We start from the raw sequence: 14,440 nt of genomic DNA, 5'->3' as shown, positions 1-14,440 counted from the left end.
CTCATGACTCGATGGCGCTGGTCGCATGCACTTTCTGTTCGTTATAATACCAGCTGCAGCGGATCAGCCGATCAGAGCCTGACTCCAGAAACCCCACGACCACCATATATACAGTACAACATCTTGAAATCTTCCTGTCGCTTTCGACATTAAACGAGCACAAGCGGAACTACACCGAGCCAATCTACCAGACGCGCTATCCACTCCAGCCTAAAAAAGCCTCCGCTAATCCCCCCTGCCTTGCCGGCTATATATTCTGCTGCATGCTAGCACATCTTGCATTGCCGGCCTGGCCGGTTTGTCCAAATAGGAAGAAAAATTTCACGTATGTATCATCGTTTAGTTATATTAATAAAATATATAAAAAATATATAAAATACTATCTCCGATTGCAAATGTAGGTCATTTTAGACTTATACACAGAGATTAAGAAAGTAGATCAAATGACTTTGTTGCTCTTTATTTATTCTGTATTGGAAAAGATAACTCATTCATGTGTGAGAATGATAACATTTATTAAATAAGGGTAAAAAAGGAACAAAAGAGAAAAAATTGCATAGAAGTTCGATAATGACTTATATTTAGGGAATAATTGAGGAGGCTAAAATGACCTACATTTACAATCAGAGGGAGTAGATAAGAGAATTAATGGATATATAAATATCAGATAAAAAAGATAACATAAGAGATAACCAGTGTCCATACCAGTACGAAGTTGCCTCGTCGATCCTTATCCTACTCCACCGTCCACATCTCACACGGACGAAGGCTTACCACTCCACATCTGCGATAAAAAATCAGGGCTGCTAGCGTCCGGATATCCAATTCGGACGCAGCGTCGAACGGTTTTTTAAACATTGTAAAAAAAAACTTCTGCAACATCAAAAATCAACTTTTGCAACATCGAAATACATACAACAAAAAAGTAATTAGCGGACACCAAAAAATTATCCATTTGAGTTAATATCGTCGGACGATGTGTGAAATATTCTCGAAGAACTTATGTAACAAATTTTTATAACGTCTAAAGCATTAAATTTGAACGACTGAAACATTGAAGATACGAAAATATAAGAATTAACTCGAATGAATAATTTTTTTTTGTCCAAATTCATACACAAGAGATTTTAGGATGCAACATACGAAAATAACTATGGCAACAAATTTTCATAACGTCTAAAATATTAAATTTGAATGTCTGAAATATTGAAGATGCGAAAATATAATAATTAACTTGAATAGATAATTTTTTAGGTTTGAATCTGTACGCAAGAGTTTCTGTAATGCAACATATAAAAATAACTATAGCAATAAATTTTTATATTATCTGGAATATTAAATTTGAACGTATGAAATATTGTAGATACGAGAATAAAAAATTAACTTAAATAGATTATATTTTTAAGTTCAAGTATATGAGCCAGTCCAGCAAAACGTCCTATCATTCCGGACGGAAGTAAGCAAGCATTTCTGATAAAAAAAATCGCACACGTGATGCACAAGCCTAAAGCCCGTTGCTTGAGTTAATACGCGCTGGCTAATTTTCTGAACGGATCACGAACGAGCGCCCCGACTGCGACGGCCGTTGCGGACAAGTGAAAGTGAGTGGCCGCTCGTACACTGTCGCCATGGGGATGTCACTCATAGCGCGCTGACGGGACGTGATGCCAAACGTGAGAAGTGAGACGCCATGCCGTGGCTGGTAGCGTCCCTCTCACTCGTGGAGTCGTGGAGCACTACGAGCTAGCAGACAACGATATAATTATTTCTCGGGCTCGGAAGAAAGGAGGAGGCGAATAGGTGAGTGTGTGGATCTCGCGTTGTGCACTCCAGCTCGGAACAAATACTATTCTCGCCGTGTCGCACTCATGGATCCAGGTGCTCTTTCGCTTTCGCTCTGTTCTTTCCTTTCCTCCCTCCACCTAGCTAGCTGTACAAGGCGTCTTCCCTCCGAAAGAACTCAAAACTAAAGACGGGGGCACGCCGAGGGAACTCGGCTTTATACAGGATCGCAGGGGATGAAAATGTAGGTAGGCACATGTGAGATGATGCTCCCGTTTCAGACACAACTACTACTGTATGTCTGAATCTAATGTGCAACATTGGGAGGGATACGCCAGTGGGTAATGCAATGATTATAGGCGCACAGGCGTGCTCGTAACCACTGATAAAAGCATGAATAGTTTGGCACTCGGCGATCCTTTTTGAAGTGAGACAGCCTCAAAGCTCTCGCTCAATTCTCAAGGCAGGACGACTGTCTCTGCTTAGAAGCATGGATCTAACCAATCCAGAGACAAGCAATAATGCCCACCAAGCTTTCTTTCCTACTATGTTTCTGAAATCATGCAGGATCAATCACGAATGGGAACTTTCTTATCATGCGGCATTGCCACTGCATGTGTATTACAGATCGGGCAAGTCCAAAGGGAACTTGTAATCACGGAAGAGAGGGGCCAACAATACATGCATCCATATATGTCCAGTGCAAGGCTACGGCAAGCACAATTACAACCAAGATAACACGACAGTAAAATGCAAAGATGTACTAGGGACCTAATGCCAGCAATGTGTTCTCTTTTACCTTCTTTTTTTCCCTCCATTTATTCACAGGCCAACTTTGTATCAAAGCTGCTCAAACAAATAGCGAATGCCTGGAAAGCCGAGAGAGGATAACGATAGTCCATTGTGAACATATCCCTTGCCACTTTTCCAAACTGAAGAATGACCTTGTCAGGATCTGATGATGGAGCAGGCTGCGAAGGAGTTGGAGCGCCACCAGGTGGCGGGCTCGTCGCAGCAATCAGCTGGAAATTCTTCACTGAGGCAATTGTCACACGACCACGGAAGTTGAGGCACCAGCACTGTAGCTGCTCATGCCACCTCGGAGGCTTATTGCGAAGCACCAGTGGTCTCTCCTTAACTTCACCATCCTCATCGCGATCCAATCTCCCACCAGCAATGTCCGAGAAGCGAGCACTATTGAAATCCATGGATGGGTCCATGATGGACTTGGAGAATGAGGTGGTGCTACGGAATGACTGCGAGAAGGAACCGGTGCTGCGAAATGAGTCCTCCAGAGCCCGAGGCACAATTTGCTCAGGCTGGCCAGGCACTATGCCACCAGGCTCCACTGACGAGGCAGGAATGGAGTGCATGATGCAACGCATCCGCCTTGGACCTCTTGTGCCAAGGACATTTAGCTCATAACTCACCTGAGCGATGCTGTAACTAACAGAAGGCAACTTTGGAGAGACTTTCGTGGAGTTAAACCTCCTGCTGGTCCTTCCAACAGGAGGAACTACAGCCCCGTTATAAGGGGATTGTGTATCATAAATTATAAATTTTGTGCCAAGGAAGTTCGACCTGAAAAATCACAAAGCTAGGCTTGGTGCTATAATGTCAAACAAACAAAAATGCGAAGAGTTTAGCTTTCATAAACATAACAATTACCTCAATTTTCCAATGTATGTTCTGCTTGATCTTGAGATGTTGTCAGCATCCATTGAGATAGTGTACTCCGTGCATGTGGTCTTGCGATGTCTTTTAGCTGATAAGAGGAATTTCCCATTTTCTGCAGTAACAACTGTGCACAGAAAAAATATGTAATTCAACAAATTTGATCATGTGGAACCAGATAAACCATCCATTTGATCATGAAGGCAAGACTAAAAGCACTAAGCAATTTCAGAACTGAAGAGGTTTACAGGATGCGAGATATAACAGTGAATTTAAGCACTCAAACAAGAGACATATCAGTGGGACAATAATTTTGTATGCTCCAAAAAAAGGTAACAACTTATGAGCATTGATATTGAAATTTGAAAGTGTGCAAAGCGCATGACATACCATTGCTAAGGCACAGGTACAAATGATAGGTGGATCATATCAGTGGGACAATAATTTTGTATGCTCCAAAAAAAGGTTACAACTTATGAGCATTAATATTGAAATTTGAAAGTGTGCAAAGCACATGACATACCATTGCTAAGGCACAGGTACAAATGATAGGTGGATTTTGATTTATTCCTCTTTATAAAGCATTGAATCATTGTATTTCCATCTCGAGGACCAGGCTGTCAAAGAAACAAGTAATGTATCAAGCACAAGAAAGATATCTGCTGCTCAAGGTTTGGAGCTAATTCTCAACAGCATTCAGTTCAAGATTACTTTAACTGACGGAAGAGGATTGTTTTTCCTTTTACCTGCTTTAGAGATACAGGGAAGGTGAGCTTCCCACAAAACTCTGGGCTCAACACAATCTCTTTACACATTTCCCTCCATGTCCTACAAACAGCTGCAAAGCAAACGACATGCTTCCGGGATGGCCAGGTACTCTCATCAGCTTCCAGCCTCCGTATGACATCACGGATAAGTTCAGGAGGTAGGCTCGCCCAGTGGCTTTCTGGGATTATGGATGGTGAGTCATCGAGCTCGTGCAGTGAGCTTTGGGCCTTCCCTTTGTGGTGCCCAGTGATGCCATAAATGCTTGCGAGGGTCACCTCAAAGCTCCGCCTCGACAAGCTGCCAAAGCCATCCCTAACATCACGGACTATGCTACGAAATGACATCTATGGTAGTCAGTGCCAGATAATAAGGCACACAAAACCCTAGAGACTGGCCTGCCAATAGAAAACAAACAAGGGTTACTACGTTTTAGCAATTCCACCTGATAGGAGATGAACAATTAACAAGTAACTTACAGTACCTCCTCTGAAATGATAACAGCAATAGTAAGTGTATATGCAAAAGCAATGGCCGCTACAAGCTGTCCCTGCAAAAACCAAAAGATTTAATGAGAAAAGAAAATTTAACATGGATGGATTTGATTGACACATGATCACATCATCACAATAACAGGTTAATTCAACCTAGACAGCATAACAACCGCGTAGGCCCAACTAGAAACCAAAGTGGATTCCAAATCCATCAATGCTCAGGATGCAAGAAGAGACGTTTGACTACATAACCCACATAATTAGGTACGGAGCACCACTTTAAACCCAAGAAATATCTGGGCATTAGTTTAAACATAGGCACATGTAACTTCCTAACTCCCATCATCCCATGGAAGCTTCTATTAAACGTAGCACCGGAACAATATATATCACTGTCGTGAGTTTATTTCGCCAAGAAAATCTCGGTTGGATAGACGGAACCAACGATACTAACCAACAAATTAAAAGGATCCACTTTTCTCTTTTCTTTTACTTTACAGGAAATTTTTCCTTACTAACCTAGGCAAGTTGCTAGTACTTTAAACGCGAAACATGTAATGAAAAAACGTACAAATCGAAAGGTTTCTCTCGTCAACCACCCAATGTAACCGGCAAAGCAAACAGAAGGACGAGTTGTGAAGAAAAATTCCTACAAGCTCAGATTCCTCTCCGAAATCTGCCCTGGACAACACTGTATCCAGCGAATCAGCGCGTATGATCTACCGATCTGGCCAAGAACGCACACAGAGACGCCGCTTCCACCGCACCCCTACTTGTCACACACACACTAACTGGTCAGACAACCCTCCCCTCTCCCCCAAACCTACAAAGATCAGAACCAAACCGAAACCACAACACCCCGCTGGCCAAACAGGAACTCACATTCCGCCAAGCCGGAGAGCACGTCGCCACTCCACCCGAAACACACGGGCCGCGGATCAGAGTTCCCGCCACGAGCTCGGAGCGTCCCTCGGACTGTTCATCCTGGCCACCTCGGGCAGCACGCGCGGAGCAGACGGGGAGGAGGAGGAGGCGAGGAGAGGAGAGGAAGGGGGAGACGGGGGAAGAGGAATGGTGAGGAAAGGCAGCGGGGTTGCTCGGTTTGTTTATCCGCCCTGCGGTGTTGGGGTCGGGGTCGGGTTCGGTGTGTTGACCGCACCTTTCCGTTCCGTCGTGGGGGCGTCTGTAACGGCGTCGGGTTGGGTTGCGAGCGGGCTACTTGCCTTGCCCCGGCGCTCACGCCATGGAAAGCGGGGCGTGCACTGCTCTTGTTTTTTTAAAAAAAAACATTTTCAACCATTTTCTCTTCGTTTTGTTAGTTTCTTTCAGGTTCTCATTTCTTTTATTTTTCTTTATCTCTAATAACTTATCTTCAAAAGGATTTGTAAAAGAAAAAGAGAATTTTTCAGTTCTTATTTTTTTATTTTTTTTATCTCTAACCGCTTTTCTTTAAAAAAAATTGTAAAAATAAAAGAAAAAATAATAAAAAATCTTAGATCACGAAGAAAATCCGTTGGACATCATTTTACTACTATGCCGTCCCGCGCGCCCCACACGGCCACGGTGGTGGACCTGGCGGGGTGGTGGTCTCGTGTTGGGGTGGGTGGGCCGGTGCCAGGTGGGATGCGTCCGTGCACCGTGCACAGTTGAACGAACAGAGATACCAGGATTTGGGTACCCTTGAGGCCTTGATCAACTTCTGATAGTCACTTTCAAATTTTGAGGAGCATCTGTTCTTGCTGAAAAATTTATTTTGGTACAGAGCTTTAGTATAATTCATGTGTTTTGGACGACCGCCTTATGGTCAGTCGGTAATATAATTGTTTTGGGGTAGAAGTCCACTCATCATAGTTTAATTGGAACTTTTTTTTTGGAAGACTTTTGTTATGAAACTCAATGGTACTAGTACGGTAACTTCTTGTGCTACGTGTAGAACCCGCTGTCAACCGGTCAAACCATATGATGACATGATAAGGTAGCCTGCTCACTTAATCCGAGGGAAATCCTTGGCAATTGATTGTTCTATCATCACACTCACTCAATGGTGCTTTGAGCAAAGTACTCTCGGGTATCACATCACAGGAGCTAAAAAAAATGCACAGTACATTCTAGGTGAGTCTGAAAAGAATTTGAAGGAATGGCACTTAAACGTACGCTTAAAGTTGTGAGAAAAATAAGTACAGTGTCAGCATGCTTCCTCTGTGAGCGTCGCATCAACCAAACTTTATCGAGCAGTTTCCTAGTGTTTGGTTGACACTTGCGAATCACTGTAGAAGTTGCCTCTGTTGACTCTGAAACAGCAACTCTGTCCACAGTGGAGATGTGCGAGCTGCTGTTTTCCGAGTGGTCACTACCACCGCTTCACTCTGGAAACGCGTAGGATGCGCACGCGCGTTTTATCCGGAGACACAAGGACACGGGGAATTCCTGCCGTGTACAGGCCAGCAAAGGCTCTGAAAAACGCAGCGAAAAAGAGGCAGAGCGCAGTGGAAAAAAGAAGCCTTCGAGAGAAGCGAGCTCAGCTGTGAGCTTTTCACTTTCCTGCCAGTGAACGAGACCGTGATGATATTCTCGTTTCGCAACCTTGCAGCCGGCCGCGACAGGAAGGTACCGGAGCTGCAGAGACGCTACGCCGTAGGGTGGTTGTTCAGTTGGGTTCGGTTTCTCTCACCGGTCACGCAGGCTTCACGGTCCCTCGCCGTCTGTTCGGTGGGGGCAGGCACGGTCCCGTCTGCTGTCGTCTTCACCGCGCGCGTGAGGGAGCTCGTGGCTGGCCAGTCAAGAAGGTTCCAACGATCGGGACGTCACCGCAGGTGGCAGTGACCAATTGGGGGCGCGTCAAGCGTGCGGCAGCGCGGCGGCGGCTGACGCCAGCCGCGGCCAATGGATCTTCCAAGCGCCACCGTGTGGCCGGACAGCGCTTCTCTGAATTCGTAGGAGTTTTGCGCTTGTTCCGTTAGCCTTACTTCTGCTCTACTTGAGCTAGCCCAAATTCTTGCGAATTTCAAAGAAACGGATAATGTCATGTATGATAATTAAGAGTTCAGTAGGGTGTTTATCGAGGTGCCCAGGATACTTTCTTTTTCTATATCGTTAAATCGATTAGGCTGCTAGCTGCAAAGGAAGACAACAGCTTTAAATTATGGATGTGTTCGTCCGTTCGGCTCACTCGACAAGGCTAGCTTTGCCAGTATCGGAGAGCGAATTTGGCTCTCTCACGCTGTTGAGACAAGTGCAAGCATCGAGACAGCGACAAGATCCAAACGTGCAATTTCTTGATGCGCTAGGCAAAACAAGGGGCGGCATATGGTAGAGCATTGATGACAAGTTTCTATCAGTAATTAGAATCGATTGATAATGTAAGGTTAGTATTGTACTAGATCTCAATCTGTTTTTTTTTTCTGACTCATGGAATAATGGCGCCGTCTTGTACGTGCATTTGTCAATAGATGTATAAAGGCTGTGACAAGCAGCGAGGCTGAAATCATCGGCATTATCATTTCAACCACTACATGTAAACAATTCCGGCTGCTTGCGTCTGCATAACTAAACCCAGCCGATGCATGAATCACGCATGAGAAAAGGATAAGATAGTACTGCTGCATACCAGTCCACGCATAATCGGATGGAAAACAAAACGAAAATCATTAGCTATTTTACCATCCGATCTCTATTCCCGATTCTATCTGCAAATGGTTTTCTTGACCTGAAAGACATGGGCGGTTTGGGCTGCTGCAGCCAGGCCTTCTGCTCGGGTCTCGTCTCGTCCAATCTTGCTGTTTGTGGTTGCAGGTTGTCAGAGCAAAAGATGTTTTGGTTTCATCCTGCTGTATTCTTACACGGCTTTTCTCCTTTTCAGCGATACGTTTGCGTCACAAAAAGAAGAAAAAAAAAGGTCTGTTGATGCAACCAATGCTTCTTTCATTCAACGGCAGCATAAAAAAAAAAGAGAAAAAAGAAAAGAAAGCATGGTACATGAACACCAGTGAGTGGTAAACGTTCAAACAGTAACATGGGCGACATGATAATGCCTAGACATCTCTCTCTTTCTCTCTGAGATCAATAAAGCTTTAGACTTTTGGGGAAGAACAAGCCATATACAAGACACAGATGAATAAAATGTCAAGAGTGGTGTACACATATTTATCAGTTACAGCAACTACGTGATTGGGCTGACAACTTTCACCGTCCAGAGATTATTTTTTTCCCCATCAGGACATTGCTTTCTCATATAAAAGGTGTGTGGATGTAAACGTCGAGGATCATCAGATGGAGGTCACCATGTTCCATGTGCTTAAAAAAGTGTCAGTGGAACATCAACGAAAGCGGTAGTTCAAATCTGATGTGTTAGAATCTATGAGGAAAACTACAAAAGAGACGCGTTACAGAGAGAAGGACAAGAGGGTGAAATCTGGATACTGATCGTCGCTCTATGGCTATCAACCATCTGTTCCAATATCGAGAGCTCTTGTGACGCCTTTCATCAGACCTTGCCTTTTTTTTCTGAAATCATTTCATTAGACCTTGCTGACATGTAGGTAGTGCTCTTTTGGAGAACAAGAGCCAAAGAGGAATGTGCTTTTGCAGAAAGACCGGCTGATTTATATTAGTAACTCGTGGCTACATACATGAAAACATGAAATGCTAGATGAAAATTCCGTTTGCATATGCTTAATGTGTTTTATCACTTTCGTCGATGACACTCGTATCTTCCTTTTTAGCTGAAGAACACGAAGAAGCTTGTGCCCTATGGAGGATAGCATTGCATTTAGCTGGCAATGGCGCTTGAACCCGCTTACAAAACTTGATGCAGACCTCAACGCCCATGGAAAACAAGCCCATGGCCGAGCACCCCTTTTGGAATTGTTTATATTTTTTCATTAAACTTGTAAATATATGTGTTTGTTTTAAAAATTTGTAATTCTATACTTATATTGCCCTTTCAGCGGGCGATAGGTGCTGTCAGCGCTCATTCGAAGGGCAACAGGCTACCTATCTGAAAGTGCTTAAAGGGGGGTGAATATGCTTTTCTGAAAAATTAAAATTAAACAGCGGATTAAAAGATGCCGGATACTCCGGTAAAGGTCGGATACTCCAGTCAGTTCGGAGTATCCGGTCTAGTCCAGAGTCTCCGGTCTATACAGGATTTCGAAAATAACTAAGAATAACGATTATTTTGCTTAAGAATCTTTGGACCCATAAAAAGCGGAATTTGTGCTTGTGGAAATTCTCGAGCGAGCGTAGCTGAAAACGAAGCGAACAGCTAGAATCTAAAGGTGATACTAAGTCTACTAGATATCACAAAGCTTAAACAATAATAAATACTAGTAAAATAATCACTAGGACTAATTATATGAAAAATTCTCAAAGCTACACAATTAAGTAAATAGCACAAATGAGAACACAAGGAATTATCCCGGAGTTCAGCCACCTCACAAAGAAGTGCTTACGTCTCCGCTGAGGAGCTCATAAAGAGCCGGGTCTTTTCCAACCCTATCCTCTTCTAGCGACTACAAAGATCAAGTTAGAATTTTCTTACTAAATTTGAAGTCGATTACAAACTTCCCGTGGCACTCTACAAAGATTGGTTGCTCTACGGGCGACGCCTTGCCGTATAGAAGCACAAGGCTCTAAGAGAAAGAAGTGCTTGATGAAGAACTCACAAAGAAGTGCTTGATGAAGAACTCAATGCTCAAGTGCCTTAATCTCACTCCAAACCCAAACTCACTAAATTTGCGCAAAACTAAGCACTAAAGATGGTTGGAGGGACTTTGAATGCTTTTGAAATGCTCTAGGAGTGTAGAGTTCAGCAGCAACAGCAAGCATTTAACGCTATGGGATGTGGAAGTATATATAGCCCTCTCTCAAAAGCTAGTCGTTACTGTTCTGATAGACCTAACCCGGAGTATCCGGTGAACACCGGAGTATCCAGTCTCAATTCCAAAACGGCATCAGAACGGTCACAGAACTGTGTCAGAACTAGCCATTACGATTCTATTAAGTTACCGGAGTCTCCGATCCTAACAGTGCTACCACTCAGGCAAAGTCCGAAGACTTGCCGGACCCTCCGGCTTCTCCAGGTACCGGAGTATCTGGTGAACACCAGAGACTCCGGTACTTTTTAACAAAAGAATAAATATTAACCGAGCCACCCTTGCCGGGGTCTCCCTCGGAGACTCCGGTACAAATATTTTCTCCTACCGGAGTATCCGTGAACACCGGAGACTCCGGTCTTTTTTAACAAAAATAAATGCCTAACCGAGCGACTTCTGGCGAAGTCTCCCTCGGAGACTCCAGCCTTAAAACTCATCAATCACCGGAGTATCCGATGAACACCGGGTAAAAAGAAATTCGGAATCGAGCACCTTCTGCCGGAGTCTGTCTCGGAGACTCCGGTCTAAATACTGAGTACCGGAGTATCTGGTGAACACCGGAGACTCCGGACTCAGTGAATTTCTGTCTAACATCCTGGTGTCCGTAGGTGAGTGTGTCTCTCAACTTATTGATACTAAAGGATATCTTGAGCATTGAGATACTAAACAAGCAATCAAATGCAACCCTCTTAATAAAGCGGCTATCCTAGACTCAATTTCAAAAATAGAAAAATTTAAATCCTATTGAGTACTCCTCGTTGCTTCTCTTTTCTTTTCGAAGGGCGTCAATCATCATATGTCTTCTCAATTTAGACTAAGACTTGTTCATGACTTAGATAAATATATTAGATCCTTAATCGTTTTGTCACCAATAAGCCAAAACCCACTTAGAGGGCCTAGATGCACTTTCACTATCGTCCGTTGGCATGCCACATCAACCGGTCACTCTTCTAACAGACGATAGGAGTATAGAATCTATACTACTTAAAAAATATGTAGTGGTTCCAGCACCAGATAGAACATCCTGTCACCCCTCCATCTCTTTTCATCCGACAGATGGGCCCCACGCCCTCCTCCCCGCTCACTCCCACATCCTTCCTCGCCACACCACATTGTCCACAGTACCCGCACTCCAAACCCTAGCCCCCATCATCGATGAAGCACAGGAGAATGATGAAGCAGAGGACATTGTCACCTGGAACGGGGGAGGGCAAGACATCCTAACCCCGGCGATTTGCCGTTCATAGCCGCGCCCACACCCTCCCTCCCTGTGTCGTCTCCCTCAGCCACCACGGCTGCCTCCTCCTCCCTTCCTCCCCCCTGCGCTGCCTCCCCAGTCCATGCCCCCGCTCGCACGCCTCCGCCTCCCTTCCCTCCTCCCCTCCTCCGCTGCCACACCGACACCCTCCTCCCCTCCCTCCTCATCCCGCTCGATCTGCTCAATTTGGTCGTGCCGAATTTGCTCAATCCGAAGGGAGGCGTTGCGAGAAAGGCAAGCAATGGTGGCGGTGGAGGTGAACAGCAAATCGTCGGGGAGGCTAGCGTCGGCGTACAACGAGGTGCAGACGAGCCACCTCCACCACGCACTCCCACTCCCCTCCGTCCTCTACTCCTTGTTCTCCCTCATCGATAGACCACCCAACTCTGCCACCGGAAACTCCGGTTAGGACCCCCTCTCTCTCCCGATCTCGCCTCACTCCTCAGTCCTTCTTTCTGCTCGTTTTGGCCTTACGTCCAATTTTGATAAGATCCACGCAGATGAAATAGCGAAGCTGTTCCCGAACCTGTTCGGGCAGTTGTTGACGGTGCTGATGTTGGACAAGGAGACGACAGAGGGGAAGCCATTGAAGGTCGGGGTGGTGCTTTCTGGCAGACAGGCGCCCAGTGGGGACAATGTATATGCGGTATCTTCAGTGAGGGCTCTTTGATCCATTCTAAGTGCCTTGAACTATTTTCAAAATGTGACAAACAGTAGCAACATGAAATTCATCATTTCTGAGTGGCCAATCTAAATGTGGTTAGAGAATAGGATTTTTCAAGCGTTTATTTACCTTTCATTATCAACTCCATTATTTGTAGGGAGATTTCCATCGTTTCCTAGCAAAGGTATGTACATAGTGACATATATCTCGTGGGATCATATGGGCTAGGAATGGGATTCTTGTTTCAACTTTTGGATTTGGAACTGATGATGATTAGCTGATAAGTTTTTACTATTGAGTATTGACTAGACGAGTTATGTTGAGTAGGTTAAGATGAAATGTGCTATTATTCTGATATATTATTATCGATGACTATGTTTGTTTTGGTTTAGATTTCTTGTAGGATCGTGCAAAGGGTAGCACAATGTATGGATTAAAGGGAGGCCCGGCAGGGGTGATGAAGTGCAAGTACATTGAAATCAATATGGACTTCATCTATCCCTACAGAAACCAGGTTATTCACACTCTTCATGACCTCAACTCAATGATATGCTTTTAGCTGTGGTTGGTTTGCAAAGTCACATTTAATTTAGGTGGGAAAGTAGGTCGTGTCCAATTGTAGCATGTAGGTATCCTTCCACTGTTCACTACAAATCTCATAAACCATACTCTTTAGTTTGCTATCAATGTGGACCAGTGCCTTGAAGATGTTGGGCGACATAGCATTCTTGATCATTAAGTCTATTTAAGTTCGTTGGAATTGAGAAACAAGTTAAAAGCAAATTTCTTTTATATTTACAATAGGGTGGATTTGATATGATATGCAGTGGAAGGGATAAGATTGAAACACCGGAGCAGGTACGTCCTTTATGTCTAAGCTTCTTGTGCATATGCTTGCCAGATACCTTTTTGTTGTAGACTGAAGAACTCTCAACCATGGACATATCACCCTGGTAATCGCTACATAAACCATATCGGGTTTGTTCTGCAGTTTAAGCAAGCTTAACATATAACCAACAAACTTGACTTGGATGGACTTGTTGTTATTGGAGGTGATGATTGAACTACTAATGCATGCCTTATCGTCAAATTCTTCAGATTGGCTGCTAAGAATGCAAAAGACTTTGATGCAAATCACTTTGGTGCTTCCTTCATAATGTTCTTTGTTTATCACTTTTTATTGCTGTGAAATAAGCTTTGGCAGGCTGTTGAGATTTTTTATCATAATGCTACAGTGAATTATTACGCGATACTGTTATTGTTTATGTTTCATATATAATACTATTATGCAACCGATAGTAGTTCTATTGAAATTTCTCTGCTTCATCGCAAGTAAATTTAGTAATAATGCAGCCCTCACTTAGTGAAAGGAGTCCTTATGTAGGGCAAAGAACTTGAAGACTAGTGTTATTTGGTATCCAAAGACTATTGATGGAGATCTAAAATGCAAGGAGGTTCTAACAAGTTTTGGATTTGAAACTGCTTGCAATGACGCCTTACTGATCCATATAATTCAGTGTCAGATTTGTCTTTTTTTAAGTCACATACTGTCTCAATAGAGAGTTTTGAGGTTTTTTGTTTCATTTTATGCCAAATTGCAAAATATTGAGCTCGAAGGTAGTTATAATAGAGAATCAATCATATCTTCATTGATGTAAGTAATAACTTTTACATATATTTGATGTTATTTTGTGCAATTTTTATTTCGAAAATCACGCGCACTAAAAAAATACTAGTTGCAAAAAAATTAAATGAACCCATATATTTGCAATTTTTGATTTTAAAATATAAAAAATCCCTCTCTTGCATGGGAAGTCTGATGTAACAGCTAGAGAATATGGGCTTCCAATGAAGCCCATCAGGCCCGTTAGTCCCGGTACCCATCAGGCCCGTTAGTCCCGGTGCTGCAAAACAGAGACCCAGCAGGCGC

At 43.7% G+C, this 14,440-nt stretch overlaps 2 protein-coding genes across 5 annotated transcripts; one reads left to right on the top strand and one right to left on the bottom strand.

Moving 5' to 3' along the window:
- Positions 1 to 2,353: 2,353 nt before the first annotated feature.
- LOC133925178 (tubby-like F-box protein 3) lies at positions 2,354 to 5,885 on the bottom strand. Of its 4 annotated transcripts, none has more exons than XM_062371046.1 (6): positions 5,598 to 5,885; positions 4,701 to 4,771; positions 4,203 to 4,619; positions 3,980 to 4,073; positions 3,451 to 3,583; positions 2,354 to 3,363 (listed from the first exon to the last, which is right to left on the bottom strand). In XM_062371046.1, exons 3-6 carry the CDS (start codon positions 4,566 to 4,568, stop codon positions 2,601 to 2,603), a joined length of 1,356 nt encoding a protein of 451 aa, XP_062227030.1. In that variant the 5' UTR covers positions 4,569 to 4,619; positions 4,701 to 4,771; positions 5,598 to 5,885; the 3' UTR covers positions 2,354 to 2,600. The 4 variants fall into 4 exon arrangements, with proteins under 4 accessions (XP_062227030.1, XP_062227023.1, XP_062227040.1 ...); XM_062371039.1 differs by having other exon boundaries at positions 4,706 to 4,771; XM_062371056.1 differs by lacking the exon at positions 5,598 to 5,885 and adding an exon at positions 5,369 to 5,560 and having other exon boundaries at positions 4,706 to 4,771.
- Positions 5,886 to 12,087: 6,202 nt separating this feature from the next.
- LOC133885843 (pyrophosphate--fructose 6-phosphate 1-phosphotransferase subunit beta-like) lies at positions 12,088 to 13,516 on the top strand. The gene is made up of 5 exons (XM_062325608.1): positions 12,088 to 12,250; positions 12,347 to 12,492; positions 12,668 to 12,694; positions 13,315 to 13,368; positions 13,502 to 13,516. The coding sequence occupies exons 1-5, from the start codon at positions 12,088 to 12,090 to the stop codon at positions 13,514 to 13,516; spliced, it is 405 nt and encodes a 134-aa protein (XP_062181592.1).
- Positions 13,517 to 14,440: the final 924 nt, after the last annotated feature.

Source organism: Phragmites australis, chromosome 1 (assembly GCF_958298935.1).
Source record: "Phragmites australis chromosome 1, lpPhrAust1.1, whole genome shotgun sequence".
Lineage (NCBI taxonomy): Eukaryota > Viridiplantae > Streptophyta > Magnoliopsida > Poales > Poaceae > Phragmites > Phragmites australis.
Note: the sequence above shows the minus strand (reverse complement) of the source record. Positions and strands in the feature narration are given on the sequence as shown.

What these genes read in the sequence shown, in the direction of transcription:
- LOC133925178 (XM_062371046.1), bottom strand. Translation starts at nt 4,568, where the DNA reads ATGTCATTTCGTAGCATAGTCCGTGATGTTAGGGATGGCTTTGGCAGC. An exon ending in TCCCTGTATCTCTAAAGCAG is followed by an intron (nt 4,074 to 4,202) that starts GTAAAAGGAAAA and finishes TTTCTTTGACAG; the next exon opens with CCTGGTCCTCGAGATGGAAA. An exon ending in ACATACATTGGAAAATTGAG is followed by an intron (nt 3,364 to 3,450) that starts GTAATTGTTATG and finishes GTGATTTTTCAG; the next exon opens with GTCGAACTTCCTTGGCACAA.
- LOC133885843 (XM_062325608.1), top strand. Translation starts at nt 12,088, where the DNA reads ATGGTGGCGGTGGAGGTGAACAGCAAATCGTCGGGGAGGCTAGCGTCG. An exon ending in CTCTGCCACCGGAAACTCCG is followed by an intron (nt 12,251 to 12,346) that starts GTTAGGACCCCC and finishes AGATCCACGCAG; the next exon opens with ATGAAATAGCGAAGCTGTTC. An exon ending in GTGGGGACAATGTATATGCG is followed by an intron (nt 12,493 to 12,667) that starts GTATCTTCAGTG and finishes CATTATTTGTAG; the next exon opens with GGAGATTTCCATCGTTTCCT.